Source organism: Hemitrygon akajei, chromosome 23, assembly GCF_048418815.1.
Source record: "Hemitrygon akajei chromosome 23, sHemAka1.3, whole genome shotgun sequence".
Classification (NCBI taxonomy): Eukaryota; Metazoa; Chordata; class Chondrichthyes; order Myliobatiformes; family Dasyatidae; genus Hemitrygon; species Hemitrygon akajei.
The window spans coordinates 22,594,728-22,617,259 of NC_133146.1; the positions used below are offsets into that span (position 1 = coordinate 22,594,728).

At 41.2% G+C, this 22,532-nt stretch overlaps 1 protein-coding gene across 1 annotated transcript in view; it reads right to left on the reverse strand.

The window, feature by feature from the left end:
* The window catches only part of pkd2l1 (polycystic kidney disease 2-like 1), a 90,998-nt gene extending 70,930 nt beyond the window's left edge, over positions 1–20,068 (reverse strand). The window contains exons 1-2 of the mRNA XM_073027200.1: positions 19,757–20,068; positions 13,864–13,977 (exon numbers count right to left, since the gene is read on the reverse strand). Coding sequence (XP_072883301.1) covers positions 13,864–13,977; positions 19,757–20,012 — 370 coding nt within the window. The 5' untranslated portion in view covers positions 20,013–20,068. The remainder of the gene's footprint in view (positions 1–13,863; positions 13,978–19,756) is intronic.
* Between the last annotated feature and the right edge of the window lie 2,464 nt (positions 20,069–22,532).

A 22,532-nucleotide genomic window follows, 5' to 3' on the forward strand; every position in this document is an offset into this window, starting at 1 on the left:
TCCTTTTATGAACTACTACTCTAACTTGTGAAAGGCTTTTTCTCCTACATAGATGTTATTAATTATGTTATTCTTTGTTAACAACTTAGAGACACTTTAAAAAAAATATTTTTTTCCTTGTTCTTACCCATTGGCTTTCTTGGTAGGGGCTAGATTTTATATATATATATATATATATATATATATATATATATATATATAAAATTCCTAATGTATACTCTTTATAAATTTGCAGTATTAGCAATCATTGCCGGAGTACTAGATACACGTATGTTACTCAGTCCTATACAGTTCAATTTTTCTATTGTCTGTATTCTGTTAGTAATTTATATATATATATATATACTCTGTATTTGTTATATATTCTTGTATACATTAATAAACATATTGAAAGAGATTAATGATCTTGTTAATTGATGGTGAATCTTTGAAGCCTAATAGAAATTTCTCAGAAACTGCTTGAGAACTTTATCCACAGGCAAAAATTAGAAGATCCACACTAACTCCCTTTAATCAATCAAACAAGAAAGGAACACCACGTAAAACATTATCTTGTATTTCTTCATTTACCCGAGGAACCATCATCCTTAAAAATACAATAATCCTTTTCAGAATGATCTTCTTATCAGACGCACCTTCTGCATTGATACGTCAATCATTCACCATTTCTATTTTTCTTCAAACCTATAAAGAGCTTGAGTAACACGAACTTCACAGTTCCCAAATATTTGTTACTGCCTCTGATTCGTGAATCACCAGCTCATCTTCTTTCATTAAAATACAAAATGCTCAGCACTAAATGTTAAATGATTGCACATGTCTGTCAAAGATAGTGAACGAACAGTGCTGCAGAGGGGCCAAGGTACAAATGAGCCATTCAGAATGATTAGTGATTGGAAGCACATTACATCATTATTCACCCTGCCCAAAACCACAACAGGATGTTTTAAAACATAAACAGAAGGTCTGCTTCCATATCACCTTTTCCCAAGTATCCATTAATTCAACAGCAAATTAGAATGGACATTGTTGCTTAGAATAAAGCACACACAATTCTGCTGCTTATGTTGGTTATGTAGGAGCCCATGACCTCAGGGTCAGTTTGGGTATAAAACCAAAAATGCAATCTGAAGCTAAGATTAATTATAGTGAATGGGTCATCAAATAGAAAACTCCAAAAGAGACAAACAGATGTTGTGTATTTGTGGAAGCTAAGCAAACAGGATAAATAATAAGACCATTGCTCTGGCCCGCTGCCAAAAGCCAAGGAAGTAAAAGGCTATTATTGAGAGTGATTATCACAAACCTATGCAGGACAATCTGTCTGTAAGTACCAGACAATTGTAATTTTTGGGAAGAGATCACTCTGTAAATATCTTTTCCTCTGCCTTTACTTAGATCTTACCTAGCAGATGAATCAGTCATACTCTCTGAAGCTCTACTAAACATGAACAGCAGCAAATGTGCAGAGGTTTTTCCTAATTCCTTGAAACACAGAATAACTTTATAAGGATAATCACAGGGTTGTTTTAAAGCAGCTGCCTCTTAAATGACGGGGACCTTCCATTCATTTACCATTTTGCATCTCTCTCTCTCTCATCTAACCCAATGTGCTCAAGCTTTCCTTCAAAGTCTTCACCTACTCCATCCTAAACTCATTTTCCCTAGCATTTCCTCCATCATTCACCAAAGCTTCTCTAACAATTGAGGCCAACCTCTCTTCTCAAATTCAATGATCCATTCACAACAATTAATCCTGGCTTCACATTACACTTTTCACCCCCACCAACCAGTCCAACTGCTTTTATGAGCAGCTTTGTAGACTCAGGAAATGCCATTCTTCCTGTAAAATTTGTCATCGCCCCTTACTCATCAACGCACAGTACATCTAATCTTGTGTTAATCCAAAAAATGTGAACTATCACTCTATCTGACTCTCCAAACTCTTGCCGTCATTTCCCTAATCTGTCCTCCTCTTCCCTGCAAATTCCACGCTTAAAACTGCTGGTCAAATTACTAAATTCACAAAACTAACTAAATTCACAAAATACATCTGTGTGGGTGACTGCAGTAAACCTTATTGTGCTTTGTTCCTTATCTGTCCATAGCCTTCTAGGTAGCTGATAGCACAATCACCTTAAATTAATAGAGTTTTACAGCACAGAAACAAGCCATTTGGCCCGAACCCATATGGACCATCAAGCACCCAATTTACACTAATCTCATTTTATACTTCACATGTTCCATGAACTCCATTCCTTCCAACCCTTCCTCCCCACCCCACCCCCACCACCCTCATCCTATCACCATGGTCAATTTACAGTGGCTTATTAACCTACCAAACCTCACATGTGGGAGGAAACTGGAGCTGGAGCATGCAGAAGAAACCCATGTAGTCACAGGGAGAATGCGTAAATTCCAGAGAGACAGCAGCATCTGACGTCAGCCCAGAATCCAGGTTTACTGAAGTTGCGAGGCACTATCTGCCCCATTCTGCTGACCAACAGTTTTCCTCCATTATCTCATTGTATAGGGCTGTTCTTGCCTTGTTTCACTCTTGCTGATCATGGCCACAGAATCTCCTACAAAGTTTTCCCATAACTTCTTTGCATTTGTTAATCCTCAGTAGTGTCAGATGAAAATAAGACCTCATGATCCACATACATGCCAAAGACATTCCAAACTATGCCAAGAACACATCTCAATCCCTTTGTTACCTCTTTGTTGTCAGGACTGTTGGATTAATTTCTTCTGTTTAATCAGAGGAAAGGCCTACACCATTGCTTTTGGTCCCAGCGAAAGTCATGATCTTCCCAAGATTCCATCCTGTTCCCTGGCCACAATCTCAAGCTAAGCCAGATTGTTTGGGGTTGGCTTTAATTGAATAGTCAACACCATCCTTCCAGCATCTTGAAAATGCCTACTCTCTTTCTCCATAACATGAACTTCTCCATTGATTACAGTTTATCTTCAGTCAAATCCCTCAACTCTGACTCTGCTGTCTCTGACTCAGCTATTCCAATTTTCTCCTGATTAGTCTACCAGCTTCAAATCCCATCCAAGTTTTGATGTCCCATTTTGAACTTGCACTAAGCTCTGTCACTCATCAATCCATTGCTCACCAGTCCACTCTGGCTCCTGGTCCATTAGACCTTGGCTTTAAACTTTTCATACATGTGTTCTACTTTCCTCACATTCTTGATGCTCCCTAACTCTGAAAACCTTCCCATAAAGAAAAATGTTTCCCTCCAAATCTGTCTTTTTGTGCAAATATTTCACCCCATCAATTGTAGTTGTACTTTTGCTCATCCAGGCCAAGAGCACTGGTAATTCATCCATTGCTCTTTTAGCCTCTCTATCTATCTTTGAGATACTTCATAACATCTATTTCTCAATGTCTTAAGTTACCAATTCTAACGTCTTATTATTTTGCTCTGTGTTAATGTTTGTCTGCGTTTGTTTTCAAAGTGTGAGGTGTTGGACTTTGGAAGGACTTATATGGTGAACTGTAGGACACTGAGGAGTATGGTAGAACAGAGGGATCTGGGAAAAGAGATACATAATTCCTTGAGAGTGGAGTCACAGCTAGATAGGGTCATAAAGAGAGCTTTTGTCAAATTGACCTACATAAATCAAAGTACTGAGTACAGGAGTTGGGATGTTATGTTGAAGCTGTCTAAGACGTTAGTGAGGCCTAATTTGGAATATTATATGCAGTTCTTATCACCTTCCTACAGGAAAGAAATCAATAAGATTGAAAGAGTACAGATAAGGTTTAGATGCTGCCTGGACTTGAGAACCTGAGTTATAGGGTTAGGAGGGATAGAAGAATACAGGGACATTTGATAGACATATACAACATTATGAAGGGCATATAGTAGATTGGGTAAATACAATTCGGCTTCTTCCACTAAAATTGAGTGAGACTAGAACTAAAGGTCATAAGGGTGAAAGGTGAAATGTTTAAGTGGAACATGAGACTGGTAAGAGTTGCCAGCAGAAATAGTGGACGCATTTCGATTTCAACAAGAGAAGTTTGACTAAGTAAATGGATGGGACATCCTATGGCCCAGGTGCATGTTGATGGGATTAGGCAAAATAATAGTTTGGTATGGACTAGATGGGCTAAAGAGCCTTTTTCTGTGTTACGGTGCACTTTGAGTCTATGAATCATGAAGCTATGGTTTGCAGCACCTTGTAAAGACTAAAGAAATTCAAGGGGTTGGTGTAGTGTGACCTTGAATGAAACTTGTGAAAATGGTGTCTCATTATTGCTGCTCTTGTCCTACTCAATAACAGAGATAAAGAACTGATCTTGATGAACTGCTTCGATAAAATTATACACAATGCAACAAGGTGTAAAGGCTAAAGTTCAGAATTCACAGAGAGTTCCAACTTGGACATGACCATGTTAATTCTTTTGGAAGGAGAGTTGACCTGCTCTGAGATGAAATCAGGTTTTAGCTACTAATAGGGCACTCTTGTAGCTGCTGATTTTTATACATAAAGCTTTCTGTACATGGCATGGAAACATACTCTGAAACAAAAACCATTGTGAAGCCATTTCAGTCCATCTGTACGAAAAGAAAATGCATAGTAAAGGAAGGTAACAAGATCTCTATAGCAATAGTAAACAGTGGAATTAATGGAAAATATCACAATAGTGTTTATGATTTCATACCTGAGACAGGACTGTAGAAACATTTAAGAACAGTTAATTTTTGCTGGTGCTACTCAATTCGATTTTTGAGGATTGCATTTAAAGTAAGTCTGAGGTTAAATCTGGCGACTAGTTTAATTATAAGGTAATTTTTGTTCGAGTGGATAATGGCGTAGCTCAAAGGATATGATAAACAGAAAATGCTGTAGTAGTGTTTGATGAAAAACAATTTAGATTCCTAACTTCTCAGGCTTGAATTAACATTTTTTTTCTCTCTCCCTGTTTGTATAAAGTTCAGGAGATGGTAAAATGAAGGAAGAAATGCTACAAATCTGCTACAAAAGAATTTCAAGGCTTATGACAAAAAAAAATGCAAGGCAAATGACGCATTCTCAACATCATATGTTGTGCTATACACACAAAGAGAAATGTCCACTAAAACATATCCATTACTGTAGCTGCTTTATAATGGCTCAGTTCTGTGAAAGGACGTTAGTAGGAAAATTGGCATCTGTTGCAATGCCAATCTTCAGCCATAAGATTGTAGCAGTTGCTTTGCTTCTGAATCAGAAGGTTATGGATAAAATAAATCTGTGATTTGAGCACAAAGTGAAGAATAACACTTCACTAGACTGAAGAGGAAGTTCTGCCGATTCTGTCCTTTGTTTGAGATGTTAAATAGGTGGCTTCCATAAAAGAAGGCAGAGCACAATGAGCAATTTCCTGAAACCTGGGACGATATTCATTTAGCAATCAACATCACAAATCTTTGTTCGTGGAACCTGTTTGGATGCAAAATGGCAGTCATGTTGCTGTTTACTCTAACAGTCACAGAGCTGTAGGTACAGCATGGGAAACCTCCCAGCCTACCGAGTCCACATCAACCGTCAAGCACCCACTGATACACAGATAAGCTGCTTAACTCTCCCACAGTCCCATCAACTCTCACCGGATTCGACCATTCACCTGTATAGCAGGTGCAATTTATTGCAATTGACCAACACACACATTTTTATGGCAGGAAACTGGGACACTTGCTGGAAACCCATGTGGCCACAACGAGAACATGCAAACTCCACATAATGATGACCAGAGGTCAGGATCAAACTCAGTTCACTGCTTTTGAAAAATATACATTGGTATTTGAATGTGGAATATAGAACATTACAGCCCATAATGTTGTACATCCCTTTCAACATAGTCTGAGATCAATCTAACACATCCCTCCTACATAGTCCCCCAGTTTTCTATCACCCATGTGCCTATCTAAGAGTTTCTTAAATGCCCTTAATATATCTGACCCTACCACCACCCATGGCGGGACGTTCCACACATTCACCCTGTGCTTTGTAAAAATCTTACTTCTGACATCCCCCCTATATTTTCCTCCAATCACTTTAAAATGATGCCTCCCTTGTTTTAGCCATTTCTACCCTGGGAAAAAGTCTCCGGCTATCCATTGATCTATGCCTCTTATTATCTTGTACACCTCTATCAAGTCACCTCTTATCCTCCTTACCCCACAGAGAAAAGTGCAAGCTTGCTCAACCCATCTTCTCTAAACACGCTCTCTAGTCCAAGCAGCATCCCAATAGATCTCCTCTGCATCCTCTTATATACTTCCATTGTTTATTTACTTTTCTCAGGTATTCTATGAATATGGCCATTTGGCCCATCGAATGCTCCACTATTCCATCATGGTTATTCTATTATTCCTCTCAACCCCATTCTCCTGCCTGCTCACCATAATCTTTAATGCCCTGACTATTCAAGAACATATCAACCTCCACTTTAAATATACTCAATGACTCCTTCTCCACAGTAGTATGTGGCAATGAATTCCAAACTTTCACTACCCCCTGTCTAGAAAAATTCCTCTTCATCTCTGTTCCACACAGGCATCATTCTATCCCAAGGCTGTGCCCTTTGATCCTAGACTCATCCACTATAGGAAACATCCTCTCCACATCCACTCTGTCTAGGCTTTTCAATATTAGATAGGTTTCAATGAGATTCCCCTTATTCTTCTAAATTCTAGTGAGTACACACCCAGTTTCAACAAACACTCAACATATTTTAACCTTTTCATTCCAGGAATCATTCTCATGAACCTCCTCTGGATCCTCTCCAACGCCAGCATATCTTTTCTTAGATACTTTTTCCCCATATTCTATTAATATGGCCATTTTGTCCATCGAATGCTCCACCATTCCACCATGGTTGATCGTAGAGGAGTGAGATATACTAACTAGAGGAGTGGTGTCGCAGCAACAACCTGGCACTCAACGTCAGTAAGACGCAAGAGCTGATTGTGAACTTCAGGAAGGGTAAGATGAAGGAACACATACCAATCCTCATAGAGGGATCAGAAGTGGAGAGAGTGAGAAGCTTCAGGTTCCTCAGTGTCAAGATCTCACCTGGTCCCAACATATCAATGTAGTTATAAAGAATGCAAGACAGTAGCTACACTTTATTAGAAGTTTGAAGAAACTTGGCATGTCAACAAATACACTCAAGAACTTCTATAGTTGTACTGTGGAGAGCATTCTGACAGGCTGCATCACTGTCTGATATGGGGGGGGGTGTGGGCTACTGCACAGGATCAAAAGGAACTGCAGAGGGTTATAGATCTAGTCAGCTCCATCTTTGGCACTGGCCTACAAAGTACCCAGGACATTTTTAGGGAGCAGTGTCTCGGAAAGGCAGTGTCAATTATCAAGGACCTCTGGTACCCAGGGCATACCCTTTTCTCACTGTTACCATCAGGTAGGAGGTACAGAAGCCTGAAGGCACACACTCAGCTATTCAGGAACAGCTTCTCCCCCTCTGCCATCTGATTCCTAAATGGACATTGGATCTTAGGACACTACCTCCTTTTTTTTAACTATACAGTATTTCTGTTTTTGCACGTTTTAAAAAATCTATTCAATATACGTAAATGATTTTACGTGTTTATTTATTATTTTATTTTATTTTTTGTTCTCTCTCTGCTGGATTATGTATTGCATTGTGCTGCTGTTGCTAAGTTAACAAATTTCAGATCACATGCCGGTGATAATAAACCTGATTCAGATTCTGATTCTGATAAGTGGCCGAAAATGGCTCACAATACTCCAATTGCAGTCTAGCCAATGCATTATAAAGCCTCAGTGTCACATCCTTGCTCTTACTGTATATTCTAATCAACTCAAAATCAATGCTGATAATGCATTTGCCTTCCTTACCATAGACTCAATCTGTAAATTAATCTTCAGGGAATCCTGCAGAAGGACTCCCAAGTCCTTTGCACCTTGACTTTTGAATTGTCTCCCTGTTTAGAAAATAGTCTACACCTTTATTCTTTCTACCGAAGTGCATCACCATACTCTTCCCTACACTATATTCCATCTGCTACTTTCATACCCATTCTCATAATCTGTCAAAGTTCTTCTGCAGGCTCCCTGCTTCTTCAACACTTCCTGGCCCTCCACCTATCTTTGCATTGTTTGCAAACTTGGCCACAAAGTTATCAATTCCATCATTCAAATCACTGGCATGCAATGTAAGAAGAAGCGGACCCAACATAGACCCCTGTGGAACACCACTAGTCACTGGCAGCCAACCAGAAGAGTCCCCTTTATCCCACTCTCTGCCTCCTGCCAGTCAGCCAATGCTCTATCCATGTTAGTATCTTTCCTGTAATACCATGGGTTCATATCTTGTTAAGCAGCCTCATGTATGGCACCTTGTCAAAGGCCTTCTGAAAATCGACGTTAACCGTCCCTTAAGGAAACCATGCTAACTTTTGCCTACTTTATCATGTACTTTGAAGTACCCCGAAACTTCATCTTTAATAATGGACTCCAAAATCTTCCCATCCACTGAAGTCAAACTAACTTGCTTATGACTTCCTTTCTTCTGCCTCTCTCCCCTCTTAAAGAGTGGAATGACATTTACAAATTTCCTTTCCTCCAGAACCATTCCAGAATCTAGTGATTCTTGAAGCATAATTACAAATGCCTTCACAATCTCTTCTGCTACCTCTGAGGTTTATCCATTTGGTCCAGGTGACTTATTTATCTTTAGACCTTTCAGCATTGCAAGCATCTTCTCCTTAGTAATAGTAACCACGCTCATTTCTGCCTGGCATATTACCATGTCTTCCATGATAAAGACTGACACAAAATACTTATTAAGTTCATCTGCCATTTCTTTGTCCCACATTAATACCTCTCTAGTGTAATTTTTCAGTGGTTTGATATCCACTCGACTCTCTTTTACACTTTATATATCCAAATAAACTCGGTATTCTGTTTATATTATTGGCTAACTTATCTTCATATTTAATCCTTTCTCTCCTTGTGGCTTTCTGTTGATTTTTAAAAGCTTCCCAATCCTCTCACTTTTCATTAATGCTTGCTCTATTACATGCCCTGCTTTTTGCTTTTATGCTGTCTTTGATTTCCCTTGTCAGTCATGGTTGCCCCATCCTCCCTTTAGAATACTTCTTCATCTTTGGAATGTTTCTATCCTTCGCCTTCCAAATTGATCCCAGAATTTCCAGCCATTGCTGCTCTGTCATCACCTCTGCTAGTGTCCCCTTTCAATCAACTTTGGCCAGTTCTTCTCTCATATCTCCTTATTCTCTATCTCAAACCTTTGACATGCTAATTTTAATATCTCCACCGAGCACCTAAAGCTCAGTGTAATATACCATTAAACATTATCAAAAGATACATTGGATTATTACCATCAACAAGAAAATTTATAATTTCTGTGCCAGCATTGAAAATAACTCTACTATGTCAATTTAAACTCTTAAAATAACAAAGGAAAGCCACCCATTAGATCACACAAGTGGACAGCGTTTTTAGGGGAATGACATGCAGAATAAAAAAGGTGAAGAACCGTAGACACCCCTGGATGAAATTTAATTCAAAGGTGAGTTTATTGTCATATGCACAAGTACTGTACATGCATGGACAGGTGCAACAAAAAATTTACGTGCAGCAGCACCATAGCATCAGATAAGCAGCATTCACAAGAAAAACATAAATTCTTTAGACTTCATTGGCATGCAATGGATTCATAAGGCCGATGGGCTAAATTACATCTCTTATCTGAATCAGAGTCAGCATTATTATTAATTCCAGTTTATTGGTTCTAATTGGGATCAGTGCATTTTGGCCTAATTAAACAACTGCCCCAATTAGTTGGTTTCATGGAAATATATCATTAAGGACTGCAAAAAGAAAGCAAAATTAGTGAGATAATGTTCATGGGTTCATTCCCCATTCAGTAATGTGGTGAAGGTGGGGGGGGGGGGGGGTAGGGAGTGAGAAAGCTGTCCTTAAAATGTTATTTCCCATTTCTCATCTTTCACACCATCTAAGGAGGCCATTCAGCCCATCTAGCCTGTGCCAGCTGTCAGAGCAATCCTATTTCCTCACTTATTTCCCTATAACAACTTCTCTCACACTTGTCGATAAACCAGTCCTTTCCCCTGCACTGGGTTTTCCCGCTACCCATCTACATGAGGACATGTTCACAGTAGCCAATTAACCAACCGGCAAGTCTTTGGGAGGAGTGAGGAAACAGGAGCATCCAAGAGACTCTAAATGTTGAGAGGGCAAATGCCTTCCTGGTTCATGACCAACAGCAGGACATGTCCTTTTTAACATTTTAACTTGATTCTAAGAGAAGGCAATTCTAATTTCTTTATAACTTTAAAAATGCCTGTCAAGGAAGTTATCTTTACTGCCTCTGGAACAAATGGTTCAGGTCAGTGCTCGTGGCAAAATGCTAAAATCAGCCAATGGAGGCAGGTGAGTGAAAGCAAACAGGAGGAAGGGCTCTAGGGTCACCCCAGCCTTATGGCAAGGAATGCATTTGCAACCATTTTATTTAAGAAGAAATCCAGATAGGTTTTTCTGGATATTTCCCAAGATCTTCATCATCACAGATCTTTGGCTTCAACCAATGTGAATCATTCCAGGTGACATCAAGATACAGGAGATGCTCTGGGTCTCAAGAATATCTGAGTTAAAGTGCTGGAGACCGTTACTCTAGAACAAGTTGGCCACCAGGCTGATCTGTACCAGTCCAGCTACACCATCGACAGTAAAAAAATTACCAAGTAAAGCTTTGTTCACATAATGTAGGGCGACTCCATGCTGACCAACCACTGTACTATCAGCCTGCACTGAATTATCAAAACGAGGGAAATATTTAACTACAGACCTGTCCGAGAACAAGATCAAAGTGCACAAAGTCAAACCCAATGAAGAAACTCGTACCTTCGACTCAGACAATTCTTTTTATGATTCATTCAAGGGGAATCGTATCAACCTGACGATATTGTCGCTGTTCTTCAGGATGACATGCTGACCTCAAGTGCATTTAATTTTTGACAACACTTTCCTTTCAACAGAATGTGTTAAGTAGCCCATTTCCTTAAAATCGCTCACAATTCATCTCCATTTACAAATTTCTCAATAAAATGAAGGAGCCAAGAATAAATTTAGTGAGTTCTTGGCAATAACTAGGTTTGGGTTGAGCAACAGGAAATTAACAGTTGCAAAGACAGAGCCAAATCAGTCAGCACTAAGTAATATTATCATTGTCGAGTTTCCCATCATCACCATCCTCAGGGTCTCTACTGGCCAGAACTTCAACAGGTAAGCTCCATACGTGCTTCGCTGCAGAAACATGCCAATGGCTGTGTATTCCATGACTTACTTTCTGCTTCTCCAAGACCTCTGCACTCTCAGTAGGGAAGGGTTTTGATAAGCCCACAACTGATACTTTGTGTTCATTTTTGGTCTTAGCTAGGATAGGATATACTTTTCATAAATGGAATAAACCACGTTCATTCCTGGCATTGTGGGACTGCTGTACGAGGAGAGATTGGGTTGGCACAGACTATATATTCACGAGAGTTCAGAGGATGTCTCAATATTGAACATGGAACAGTACAGCACAGGAAAAATCTCTTCAGCCCCCAACATTGTGAGGAACTAATTAAACTAGAAATTAAGCTAGTCCCTTTTGTCTACACAAATCCATATCCCTCTGTACATTCACGTGCCTATCTAGGTGACTCTTAAATATCTCTGTCATATTTGCCTCTGCTACCACCCTGAAATTTGCACTTCCCTCAAACTTGCCCCATATACCTCCTTTGGACTTACCCTCTCTCACTTTAAGTGCACACCCTCAAGCATTTAACATTTTGACCATAGGAAAAATATACTATCTACTCAATAGTTGTCCCTCATTATCTTACAAAGCTCTAATAGGTTTCCCCTAGACCCCCATGAGTCCAGAGGAAGCAATCCAAATTTGTTCAGCCTCTCACGATAGCACATGCCCTCTAATCCTGGCAACATCCTGGTGAACCCCTTCTCCACCTTCTCCAAAGCCTTCACATCCTTCCTGCAAAGAGGTGACCAGAACTAAAAGCAATATTCCAGATGCAGCCAAACGAACTCTTACAAAGCTGCAACATAACTTCCTGACTTTTGAACTCAGTGCCTTGACTATTAAAGCCAAGCAAAACATTTGCCTTCCTTACCACCCAGTCAACCTGTGTAGCTACTTCCAGGGATCGATGGACTTGAATGATAAGATCCCTCTGTACATCATCACTGTTCCTGTCATTAACTGTATATATTCCCTTTACATTTTATTTTAGCTCCAAAAAGACAACACCATGCATTTGACTGGGTGGAACTCCATCTGCCACTTCACTGCACAAATCAGCAACTAAGCTATATGCTGCTGTATCCTTTGGCAGTCATCGAAACGATCCACGATATCACCAATCTTTGTGTCCTTTGCGAACTTATTAACCCACCTATCCACATTTGCCCAGGTCATTTAACAGAGGTCCCAGTAAGACTCCCTGTCGAACACCACTAGCCACGGACTCATTGAAATGAGCAAGATGCTGACAGGACCTAGCAAGCTAGACACATTGAGGATGTTTCTCTGGCTAGTTGAACTCAGAACCAGAGGTCACAGTCACAAATACAGGTATTTGAAACAGAGGTGGGGTGAACCCGTGGAATTCTCTACCACCAAGGGAGCTGGGGATCAAATTGCTTGAATATACATATGAGGGAGATAAACTGCTGGACGGAAAGAGGGGTCAAAGGGTATGGTGAGAGAGGATCAGCCGTGACCATACTGAATGACAGAACAGGTAAACAGCTTGTTCCTGCTCCTACTTTCCTATCTGTATGTTTCTAAACAAAGACAGTGGGCGGAATATTTAGCGTTTGCCCAAATAATTGCAGCCATAGCAGAACTCAGGAGATTCAATACCTGGCAGTCAACTTGATCTAAATCCACCCAGCACATTAACTATCCACACTACTATGTTATCAATGTGCAACGTGACGAAATTTCAGGACATAGTGAAACACTAGAACACAAATAATCAGGAGCAGGAGTAAGACACCAGACCCCTCAATTTAAATTCAAATCAACACAATCACTAAGAATACCTTACCATCACCATTCAAACCAATACCCTTCACCACGTTGGGTAGCAGATACCAGTTGAACCATCCTATAAATAACAGTCCTCTGTTCTAGGCTGAAAAATCCTAGAGCATCCTCCTTAACAGCACAAGGCTGTGCCACCTCAGGCCTGATGAACACCAGCCTCATCTTCTCAGGAGTGTCCAGGGCAGGGCAGCTAACCATGGGCTTATCAAGTAGGCCCAAAGACCAAGAAGAATGAAACAAAACACTTGTGTAGGTATATATGCTGAGCGACAAAGCCTCAATATTGGCAACAACAGCCCAAAACATATTTGGCCTTACCAGAGATCAGAGAAACCCTCTGCACAGGTAGACTTGTCTCTGATTTCCACCAACTGGGTCTATGGACCTTGTTCTCATTCATTTGAATGGGTTAGATAACTTTAATTAAAATGAGTTAAATGGAGGCATGCATGCTGATTCTTTATTTTATTATTTTAAATGAATTTATAACTGATTTTGTATATTTTATCATTATTTGATTTTGCAGGCTTGCAAAAGCAGATGGGGCTGTTTGAACTGCATGGGAAATGAGAGAAGGAAATGGACTATTATATGTGACCTCTTTAATACAAACAAATTATTTACAGAAGAAATCACCCTGCACTAGAAACAAAAATCAACAAAGGAGCTAGAATGGGGTGTGGAAATCACGTGGTTAATCACAACTTACTTACATAAACAAATGTCCACAAGGAAAACGATGTAAACGAGTAATTCGCGTAAAGTTCTCCTGACGTACAGCTCTGGGTTGTTGGTTAGGTTCTCAGTCAGCTTTGTGCCCCACAAACCTGCAATCACGAAATGGATCAAAGACACATTCAGTACAGTATTTAAAAGATCTAACAGCCTCAAACAGTATTGCCGGACAGCTAAGGACCCTGCCCGGTATGCAGGAGGAGAGTATACACTAAATGGAATTTAGACAGACACATGAACAGTCGGGGAATACAGAGACACAGACCGTGGTCAGGCAGATGGGATTAGCTAGACTGACATTGCTGTCAGCACAGATGTGGTGGGCAGAAATACCTGCTCCTGTGCTCTGCTATATGCTCCTGTTCTAGATATACTTACCTGTGGCTTTAAGCTTCAATGTGATTGCGTGGCTTGAAATAGTAATTCATTCTTCAAAGGTCGGGGATGAAGGATCAACTTCATGTGCCATATACATTTACACATATTAGGAACTTGCATTGGTCAATGTGCAACATAGAACCAAAAAGAACATTCAACAGTTATAAGGGGTAAATAGTAATATAAAAATAAAGTTAGAGGTTAAAGTATGGATATGGAGTAAAATGTACATAAGTACATAAATACTATTATGTATTTACAATGTAAACAGTATTATTAACACTGGTTCAAATGTCTACAATGCTGTGCAGTGACTGGGCAAATAGTTAGGGGTGACGGGGGCAACTGGAATGGTTACTCAGATTAACTGGGAGATGAAACATTTAAGATGGTGTGAAGAGTTTGTTTTCGTAGCCCTATTGTGTTTTTCAGGCAAAAGCATTAGGAAATTGACATTTCCCAATTAACTTTATGATTTATCAAATGGTATACATTTCATGACTCTTCCCTAGCTAGGTTTAAGGACAATTCCACCAGCCCACATTCCAGAATCAAAGGGACAGAACAATGATATGTTGTTATCGCTATTCTTCTGCCAATGATGTGTAGAGTGTTGAAACTACTGTGCAGAATTAAGGAAACTTTAAAAATTGGAAGTGCACAAAAAAACTTCTGACCCTAACACTGGTCCAAGCCTTGAGTCTCATTGGCTTCTGGGCATCTTGTAATTATTCTGGAATTCATAGTTGTAATGATTGCAAGACTCTTTGCACTCATTCGCCCTTTCTGTGTAAAATTGACAGCATGTCCTAGTGCTCACATACAAGAAGAGAAGAACAACAAGTGTAAAGAATACAATGAAACATTTATTGCCTCCCATTTAGTATCAATATCATCATTCCGCTATCACAATAATATGCAGAAATGTCAAAATCTCACTCAATTTTTTGCAACAATTCCCACATCATGTAAAGAAATAAACTCCTATTCTTTGTTGCTTAAGTACCTAGTTCCTTATACCAAGACCATGGCCCCAGTAGCTCAAATCTCCCTAACCATGGGAAGCGGCCTCTCAACATCTATCCTGCTTATTTTAATCATTGCACTAAAATCAATTGAAACTTAAGGAAATAAAATTTCTCTTCCTGACAATTTCCTCACCTAAAAAAAGCCTGACAACCTATATTTAATTTCCTCATTTGTTATGGAAGGACAGACATATGAAATGCTGACTGGAGATAAAATTTTACCAAGAAATCAGGTTTAATTCTTCTGTTCCTCTTCAAAGTATCATGCATTGCTTTCACCACAGAAAGCAGATAAGACCTTTGTTTAAAGTCTCATGCATTAGCTTGTACCTCTGATGGTACAGTACCCCTTCAACATTCCACTGGGCTCAGTCTAGATGGTACAGTACCCCTTCAACATTCCACTGGGGCTCAGTCTAGATGGTACAGTACCCCTTCAACATTCCACTGGGGCTCAGTCTAGATGGTACAGTACCTCTTCAGTATTCTACTGGGGCTCAGTCTAGATGGTACAGTACCCCTTCAACATTCCACTGGGGCTCAGTCTAGATGGTACAGTACCCCTTCAACATTCCACTGGGGCTCAGTCTAGATGGTACAGTACCCCTTCAACATTCTACTGGGGCTCAGTCTAGATGGTACAGTACCCCTTCAGTATTCTACTGGGGCTCAGTCTAGATGGTACAGTACCTCTTCAGTATTCTACTGGGGCTCAGTCTAGATGGTACAGTACCCTTCAGTATTCTACTGGGGCTCAGTCTACTTGGTACAGTACCTCTTCAGTATTCTACTGGGGCTCAGTCTAGATGGTACAGTACCCCTTCAACATTCCACTGGGGCTCAGTCTAGATGGTACAGTACCCCTTCAACATTCCACTGGGGCTCAGTCTAGATGGTACAGTACCCCTTCAACATTCTACTGGGGCTCAGTCTAGATGGTACAGTACCCCTTCAGTATTCTACTGGGGCTCAGTCTAGATGGTACAGTACCTCTTCAGTATTCTACTGGGGCTCAGTCTAGATGGTACAGTACCCCTTCAGTATTCTACTGGGGCTCAGTCTACTTGGTACAGTACCTCTTCAGTATTCTACTGGGACTCAGTCTAGATGGTACAGTTCCTCTTCAGTATTCTACTGGGGCTCAGTCTAGATGGTACAGTACCCCTTCAGTATTCTACTGGGGCTCAGTCTACTTGGTACAGTACCTCTTCAGTATTCTACTGGGGCTCAGTCTAGATGGTACAGTACCTCTCAGTATTCTACTGGGGCTCAGTCTAGATGGTACAGTACCTCTCAGTATTCTACTGGGGCTCAGTCTAGATGGTACAGTACCTCTTCAGTATTCTACTGGGGCTCAGTCTAGATGGTACAGTACCTCTCAGTATTCTACTGGGGCTCAGTCTAGATGGTACAGTACCTCTTCAGTATTCTACTGGGGCTCAGTCTAGATGGTACAGTACCTCTCAGTATTCTACTGGGGCTCAGTCTAGATGGTACAGTACCTCTTCAGTATTCTACTGGGGCTCAGTCTAGATGGTACAGTACCTCTTCAGTATTCTACTGGGGCTCAGTCTAGATGGTACAGTACCTCTCAGTATTCTACTGGGGCTCAGTCTAGATGGTACAGTACCCCTTCAACATTCCACTGGGGCTCAGTCTAGATGGTACAGTACCTCTCAGTATTCTACTGGGGCTCAGTCTAGATGGTACAGTACCTCTTCAGTATTCTACTGGGGCTCAGTCTAGATGGTACAGTACCTCTTCAGTATTCTACTGGGGCTCAGTCTAGATGGTACAGTACCTCTTCAGTATTCTACTGGGGCTCAGTCTTGATTTTTATGCTCATGTTTGTAGATAGACCATAAGACATAGGAGCAGAATTAGGCCATTCAGCCCATTGAGTCTGCTCCACTATTCCATCATGGCTGATCCTGGATCCCACTCAACCCCATACACCTGACTTCTCACCATATCCTTTGATGCCCTGACTGATCAAGAAATTATCAACTTCCACCTTAAATATACCTACGGACTTGGCCTCTACCGCATTCTGTGGCAGAGCATTCCACAGATTCACCACTCTCTGGCTAAAATAATTCCTCCTTACCTCTGTTCGAAAAGGTCACCCCTCAATTTTGAAGCTGTGCCCTCAAGTTCTGGATACCCCCACCATAGGAAGCATCCTCTCCACATCCACCCTATCTAGTCCTCTCAAAATTCGGTGGATCTCAATGAGATCCCTCCGGATTCTTCTAAATTCTAGTGAGTACAGACCCAAAGCTGCCAAACATTCCTTGTATGTTAACCCTCTCATTCCTGGAAACATCCTCGTCAACCTCCTCTGGACTCTCTCCAATGACAACACATCCTTTCTGAGATATGGGGCCCAAAACTGTTGACAAAATGCCAAGTCTAGTGCCTTATAAAGGCCTTGCTTTTATATTCTATTCCTCTTGAAATAAATGCCATAATAGCATTTGCCTTCTTTAGCACAGACTCAACCTGTGAATTAACCTTCTGGGAGTCTTGCACGAGGACTCCTAAGTCCCTCTGCACTTCTGATGCTTGAACCTTCTCCCCATTTAGATAATAGTCCGCACGGTTGTTCCTTTTATGAAAATGCATTATCGTACATTTCCCAATACTGTATTCCCGCTGCCACTTTTTGTCCATTCTTCCAATTTGTCAAAGTCCTGCTGCAGTCACATTGCCTCCTCAGCACTACCTACCCCTCCACCTATCTTAGTATCATCTGCAAACTTTGCCACAGAGCCATCAATTCCATTATCTAAATCATTGACAAACAATGTGAAAAGCAGCGGTCCCAACACTGTCCCCTGAGGAACACCACTAGTCACTGGCAGCTAACCAGGAAAGTCTTCTTTTATTCCCACTTACTGCCTCCTGCCTGCCAGTTATTCCTCTATCCATGCCAGTATCTTTCCTGTAATACCATAGGATTTTATCTTGTTAAGCAGCCTCATATGTGGCACCTTATCAAATGCTTTCTGAAAATCCAAGTAAATGACACCCACTGCCTCTCCTTTGACCACCCTGCTTGTTACTAGCTTGAAGAACTCTAACTGATTTGTCAGGCAAGATTTCTTTTTACAGAAACCATGCTGACTTCAGCATATTTTATCATTAGTCTCCAAGTGCCCCGAACCCTCATCCTTAATAATAGACTCCAACACATTCCCAACCACTGAAGTTAGGCGAACTGGGCCTATAATTTTCTTTCTAATCTAATCTCAATTAGATGTGTCAAATCAGTGCAGGAAATGGACTGACCTCTGCAGATTGGAAATGTTGCTGGATGCTCTACAGCTGGACTGCAAAGGATTATTTGCACTATTAGCCATTATTCAGAACTTGCATGGAAATTCCAGCCTTGCATGTTTTGAGAGTATTGGTAGGCTTCTCAAAATATGGAGAAATAAATTGTACATTCCCCAGCTACCCAAGAGATCCAACTGCTCACTTTTTAAACCAGACTCCTCACTAAAGGTGTATTCTGACATAATATATATGGATAACCACTGAAGAGAGACTGCCCTGAAATTATGCACAGCAACACACAAAATACTGGAGGAACTCAGCAGCTCAGGCAATATCTACAGAGGGTGGAAGCTATTAACCATACATCTATAGACAACGTTATTAAATTATACTAGCTGTGCCTGACATTGAGCTAAACTGAACTATTTCATTGCAAAACCCTCCAATGCATTTTACATAATAAATTAGTCCAAATGCAGGTTCCAACACCGTGGATACTAAAACCAGAGATTCACCTGTGTTTATCTACACTTCTGCCTTTCAAATGCACATATCACCATTTTATCAACAAACTACTCCAAGTGACTAAATGTCCACTGCTCCTGGAATATGGCTAGATTGCCCAAAGTAAGTTTTCATTAAGTCATTAAACCACCTACTCTCTGGGATCGAAATGGTAATACTGGAAAGAAGAGCAGGGATGGTTAATCCCCATTGTCCTGATCAGTTACCTCTCACAGCAGATCACCATCTTTATGGGCACTCACTAAACCCAGACTAAGAATGACACTGTTTCTTACAGGACTGCAGTGGCTTCACGTTAGAAGTTCCTTATTAGCTGCAAAGAGTTTGGGGCATCCGGGATAGGTGCTATATAAATGTCAGCTTTCCTTTTTCACTATTATTTAAGTATTTTGTTTAGGGGTATCGTCAGATTTGTATTTACCCCACACTTTTAGCAAAGAAAAACACAATTTTTGGGGAGTAAAAGGTTTTTTTAACATACAAGTGTGGGCTCAGACTGAAATAGAAATACCAGGAAAATTGAGTCGGGTAAGTGTTAAGCCTCTTCACATTTTATAACTTATTTTATCCCGGTTTTGTTAAAATCCTCGCAGGCAATTAAAACTATGATCGGATTCCCTGAAAACTCCAATCGGACGTGGCTCGCGTCCCTCGAACTTACTGCGAATTCCGTTACTCAGAGCTGTGCAAAATCCCGAGGAAGGCTGGCTCTTTTCCGGGTACACGGGGGGCTCCTCGCATCCGTAAGGGTTGCTTGGGAAAGAGCTGGGATTGTAGATAGCCTGCACTTTGAAAGGGGAGTTCGGAGGCGAGCCCTCGTATGCTGCGTTATCCCAGGCGTTCTTATTCGACAAACTTTCCATCTCATGCACCTCCTGGATCGGTAACTTCAGATCGCTGTCCTGACCGGAGCTCATGCTATCCACTTGGTCTTTAACAGAACCTGGGGGGAGGGTGGTTTATGCGGGTCTCGGCTGTGGGGAGCTGTGGCGAGATGTCTGCTCGGCGGTTCGGAGTGAAAGGTTGACAGGTGGCGGGCAGTGCGCGGGTCACACACCAATATCACAATACTGTCCACGCCTCCTTCGCCACCCTGCGCAGAGATGACGCCAGGCGGAGGGAGGGAATGGGCCCCGGGAGAATTGGAGCTCCCAGCTGGGAGCGGGCGAATGGGATGCATAGAGAGCCTTGGGAAGAGGCAGCGAGATTAGCGTGTTGTTACATCCCCCTGGGAGGTGGTCGCTAATGGACAAGGACAGATTGTTACAGAGCCCATTTGCAGTTGGCAACATCTGATTCACATCCCTTGGCTGCGGTGCCCAAGATCGCAAATCGTTCGAAGGCAGAATAGTTAAAAAAAAACGAATTCGGGTTCTGAGCAGTTCTGAATTTGATAAACAGTTCAGATTTGATGCTGGATTGTAATTTGACCTTCTGCCTGCATTACCACGCAGTAAATTTCATCTGAATTCTCTAGATGGGATGTGTATCAATTTGGTCATAGATTTTTGACTTACTTCCACCAATAAAGTTTAAAGTTTTGGCACTTTTCTAACACCGCGATACTGTACCAAAATAACCAGAACGCGATAGCTGGGGTTTTCCAAGTTTGATATAATTCTGGAAATTGTCCTGCTGAAGTGTATACTATGTATCAAGGTCTGGAGTACAGGCAATGACCGAAAACAATGAGTGTTCTGACTAATCAGGCTCCGGGAAAGGAAACGTTGGTTAGCAATTGTCGCTGACTTAAGCGGCGTTTGAATCGCAGTGGCTGTAGCTGGGACAGTAACTGCAGTTTTCAAAATCGAGTCCGGTGGTGGCCAATAGTTATAAAACCATAAGACATAGGAGCAGAATCAGGCCATTCGGCCCGTCGAGTCCGCTCCATTCTTCCATCATGACTGATTTATTATCCCTCTCAACTATATTCTCCTGCCTTCTCCCATAACCTTTGATGTCCTTACTAATCAGGAACCTACCAACCTCCGCTTTAAATATACCCATTTACTGCAGTGTCCGTGCTTGCATCTCTCCGTAATTGAAGAGAGGCACTGTATAACCTGAACTTCTCTCACTGCACCAGCTCAGACCATAGATCTGCACCTTGGAGATCTTGCTTTCTGGTTGGACTGTTACTACAGTGTAACTACCAATACATTTCAGTAATTCCGTTCTTTCATGTCTACCGTAAATTCCAGTGTATAAGCCGAGAATTTGGCCCTAAATTTTGGTCCTAAAATTAGGGGGTCAGTTTATACACAGGGTGCCAAGTTTGGAAAAACGAATACACGGAAGACAGGTGTTTATTGGCTGTTTTGAGTTAAATTCGTTCCACTGTCGTCGCATGAATTCTTTGAATGATTTTTAAAAACTCACATCTAGTGGCTGGAACACGGACATCAAACCACTGGGGATGACTGCAATGTCCGTATTTTCAGCTTTCAGTGTTGCTTTTGTCTCACCTGACAAGTGCGCTTTGAAGACGTCCCAGACAAGTAGCGACTTTTCCTTCCCGAAACCTTCGGGACGTGGACGCCACGCCTCTTTAACCCACTTCAAGCAACCGGCTTCGTCCATCCAGCAGCGTTCTTGAACGTAAACAACACCCCGCGGGAATTTTCTGAGCAATCTTTGTTTTTTGTCTCAACACAAGGTCACGTCTATTCATAAATCGGGTGCACCAACTTGGCGTAGCTTTGAAATTTTCGCTGACCTCACGGTGTTTTTCGTCCCATTTCAACCTTGAACTCGAATCATTTCCCTGGTAACAATGTATCCTGACGATCACTGGTGATTCACCCACTCTAAAACTTTTTCTTCCAGTTCTGGCCACTGGCATGTTTTCCCGGGGTTTGCACATTTTGTCTTTGGCATTTCCCTCAGCGTGTCCTCTGCCTTTCTCCTCTCTCTCTCTCTCTCTCTCTCTCTCTCTCTCTCTCTCTCGTTTACACTAAACTTCTTAGCAGCTGCAGAATTATTCGTTCTTTTAGCAAAATCAACAACCTTCAGCCTAAAGCCAGCATCATATCGCATTTGTTTTAAACTTTTGTACATGGCGGTCGCAAACTCAATACTGAGTACACGTACTGATCCCGCCACCCCGTGTTATGTTTTAACTAGATTACCATGGGCGCTAAATGATTTCACTGGGGTTACAATTCTGAGAATTCTTTACCATTGGAGTCCTAATCCAAGATTTCCCTCCCTGATTTATTTATTAAGAATTCACTTATAATGCTCTACAATGTGTAGGCCTGTTTTCTTAGCAGGTACTGGTTCACAAAATTTCCCGGTTCAGGATCCGCATAGCTGAGTATGGGCATGTGAGATCTTGTGATCTTTTCTGGTTAAATCAGAAATCTCTACAAAAGGGGTCAGCTTATACAAAGGTAACATGAAAAAGTCACTTTTTTAACCTTGAAAGGGGGGGGGGG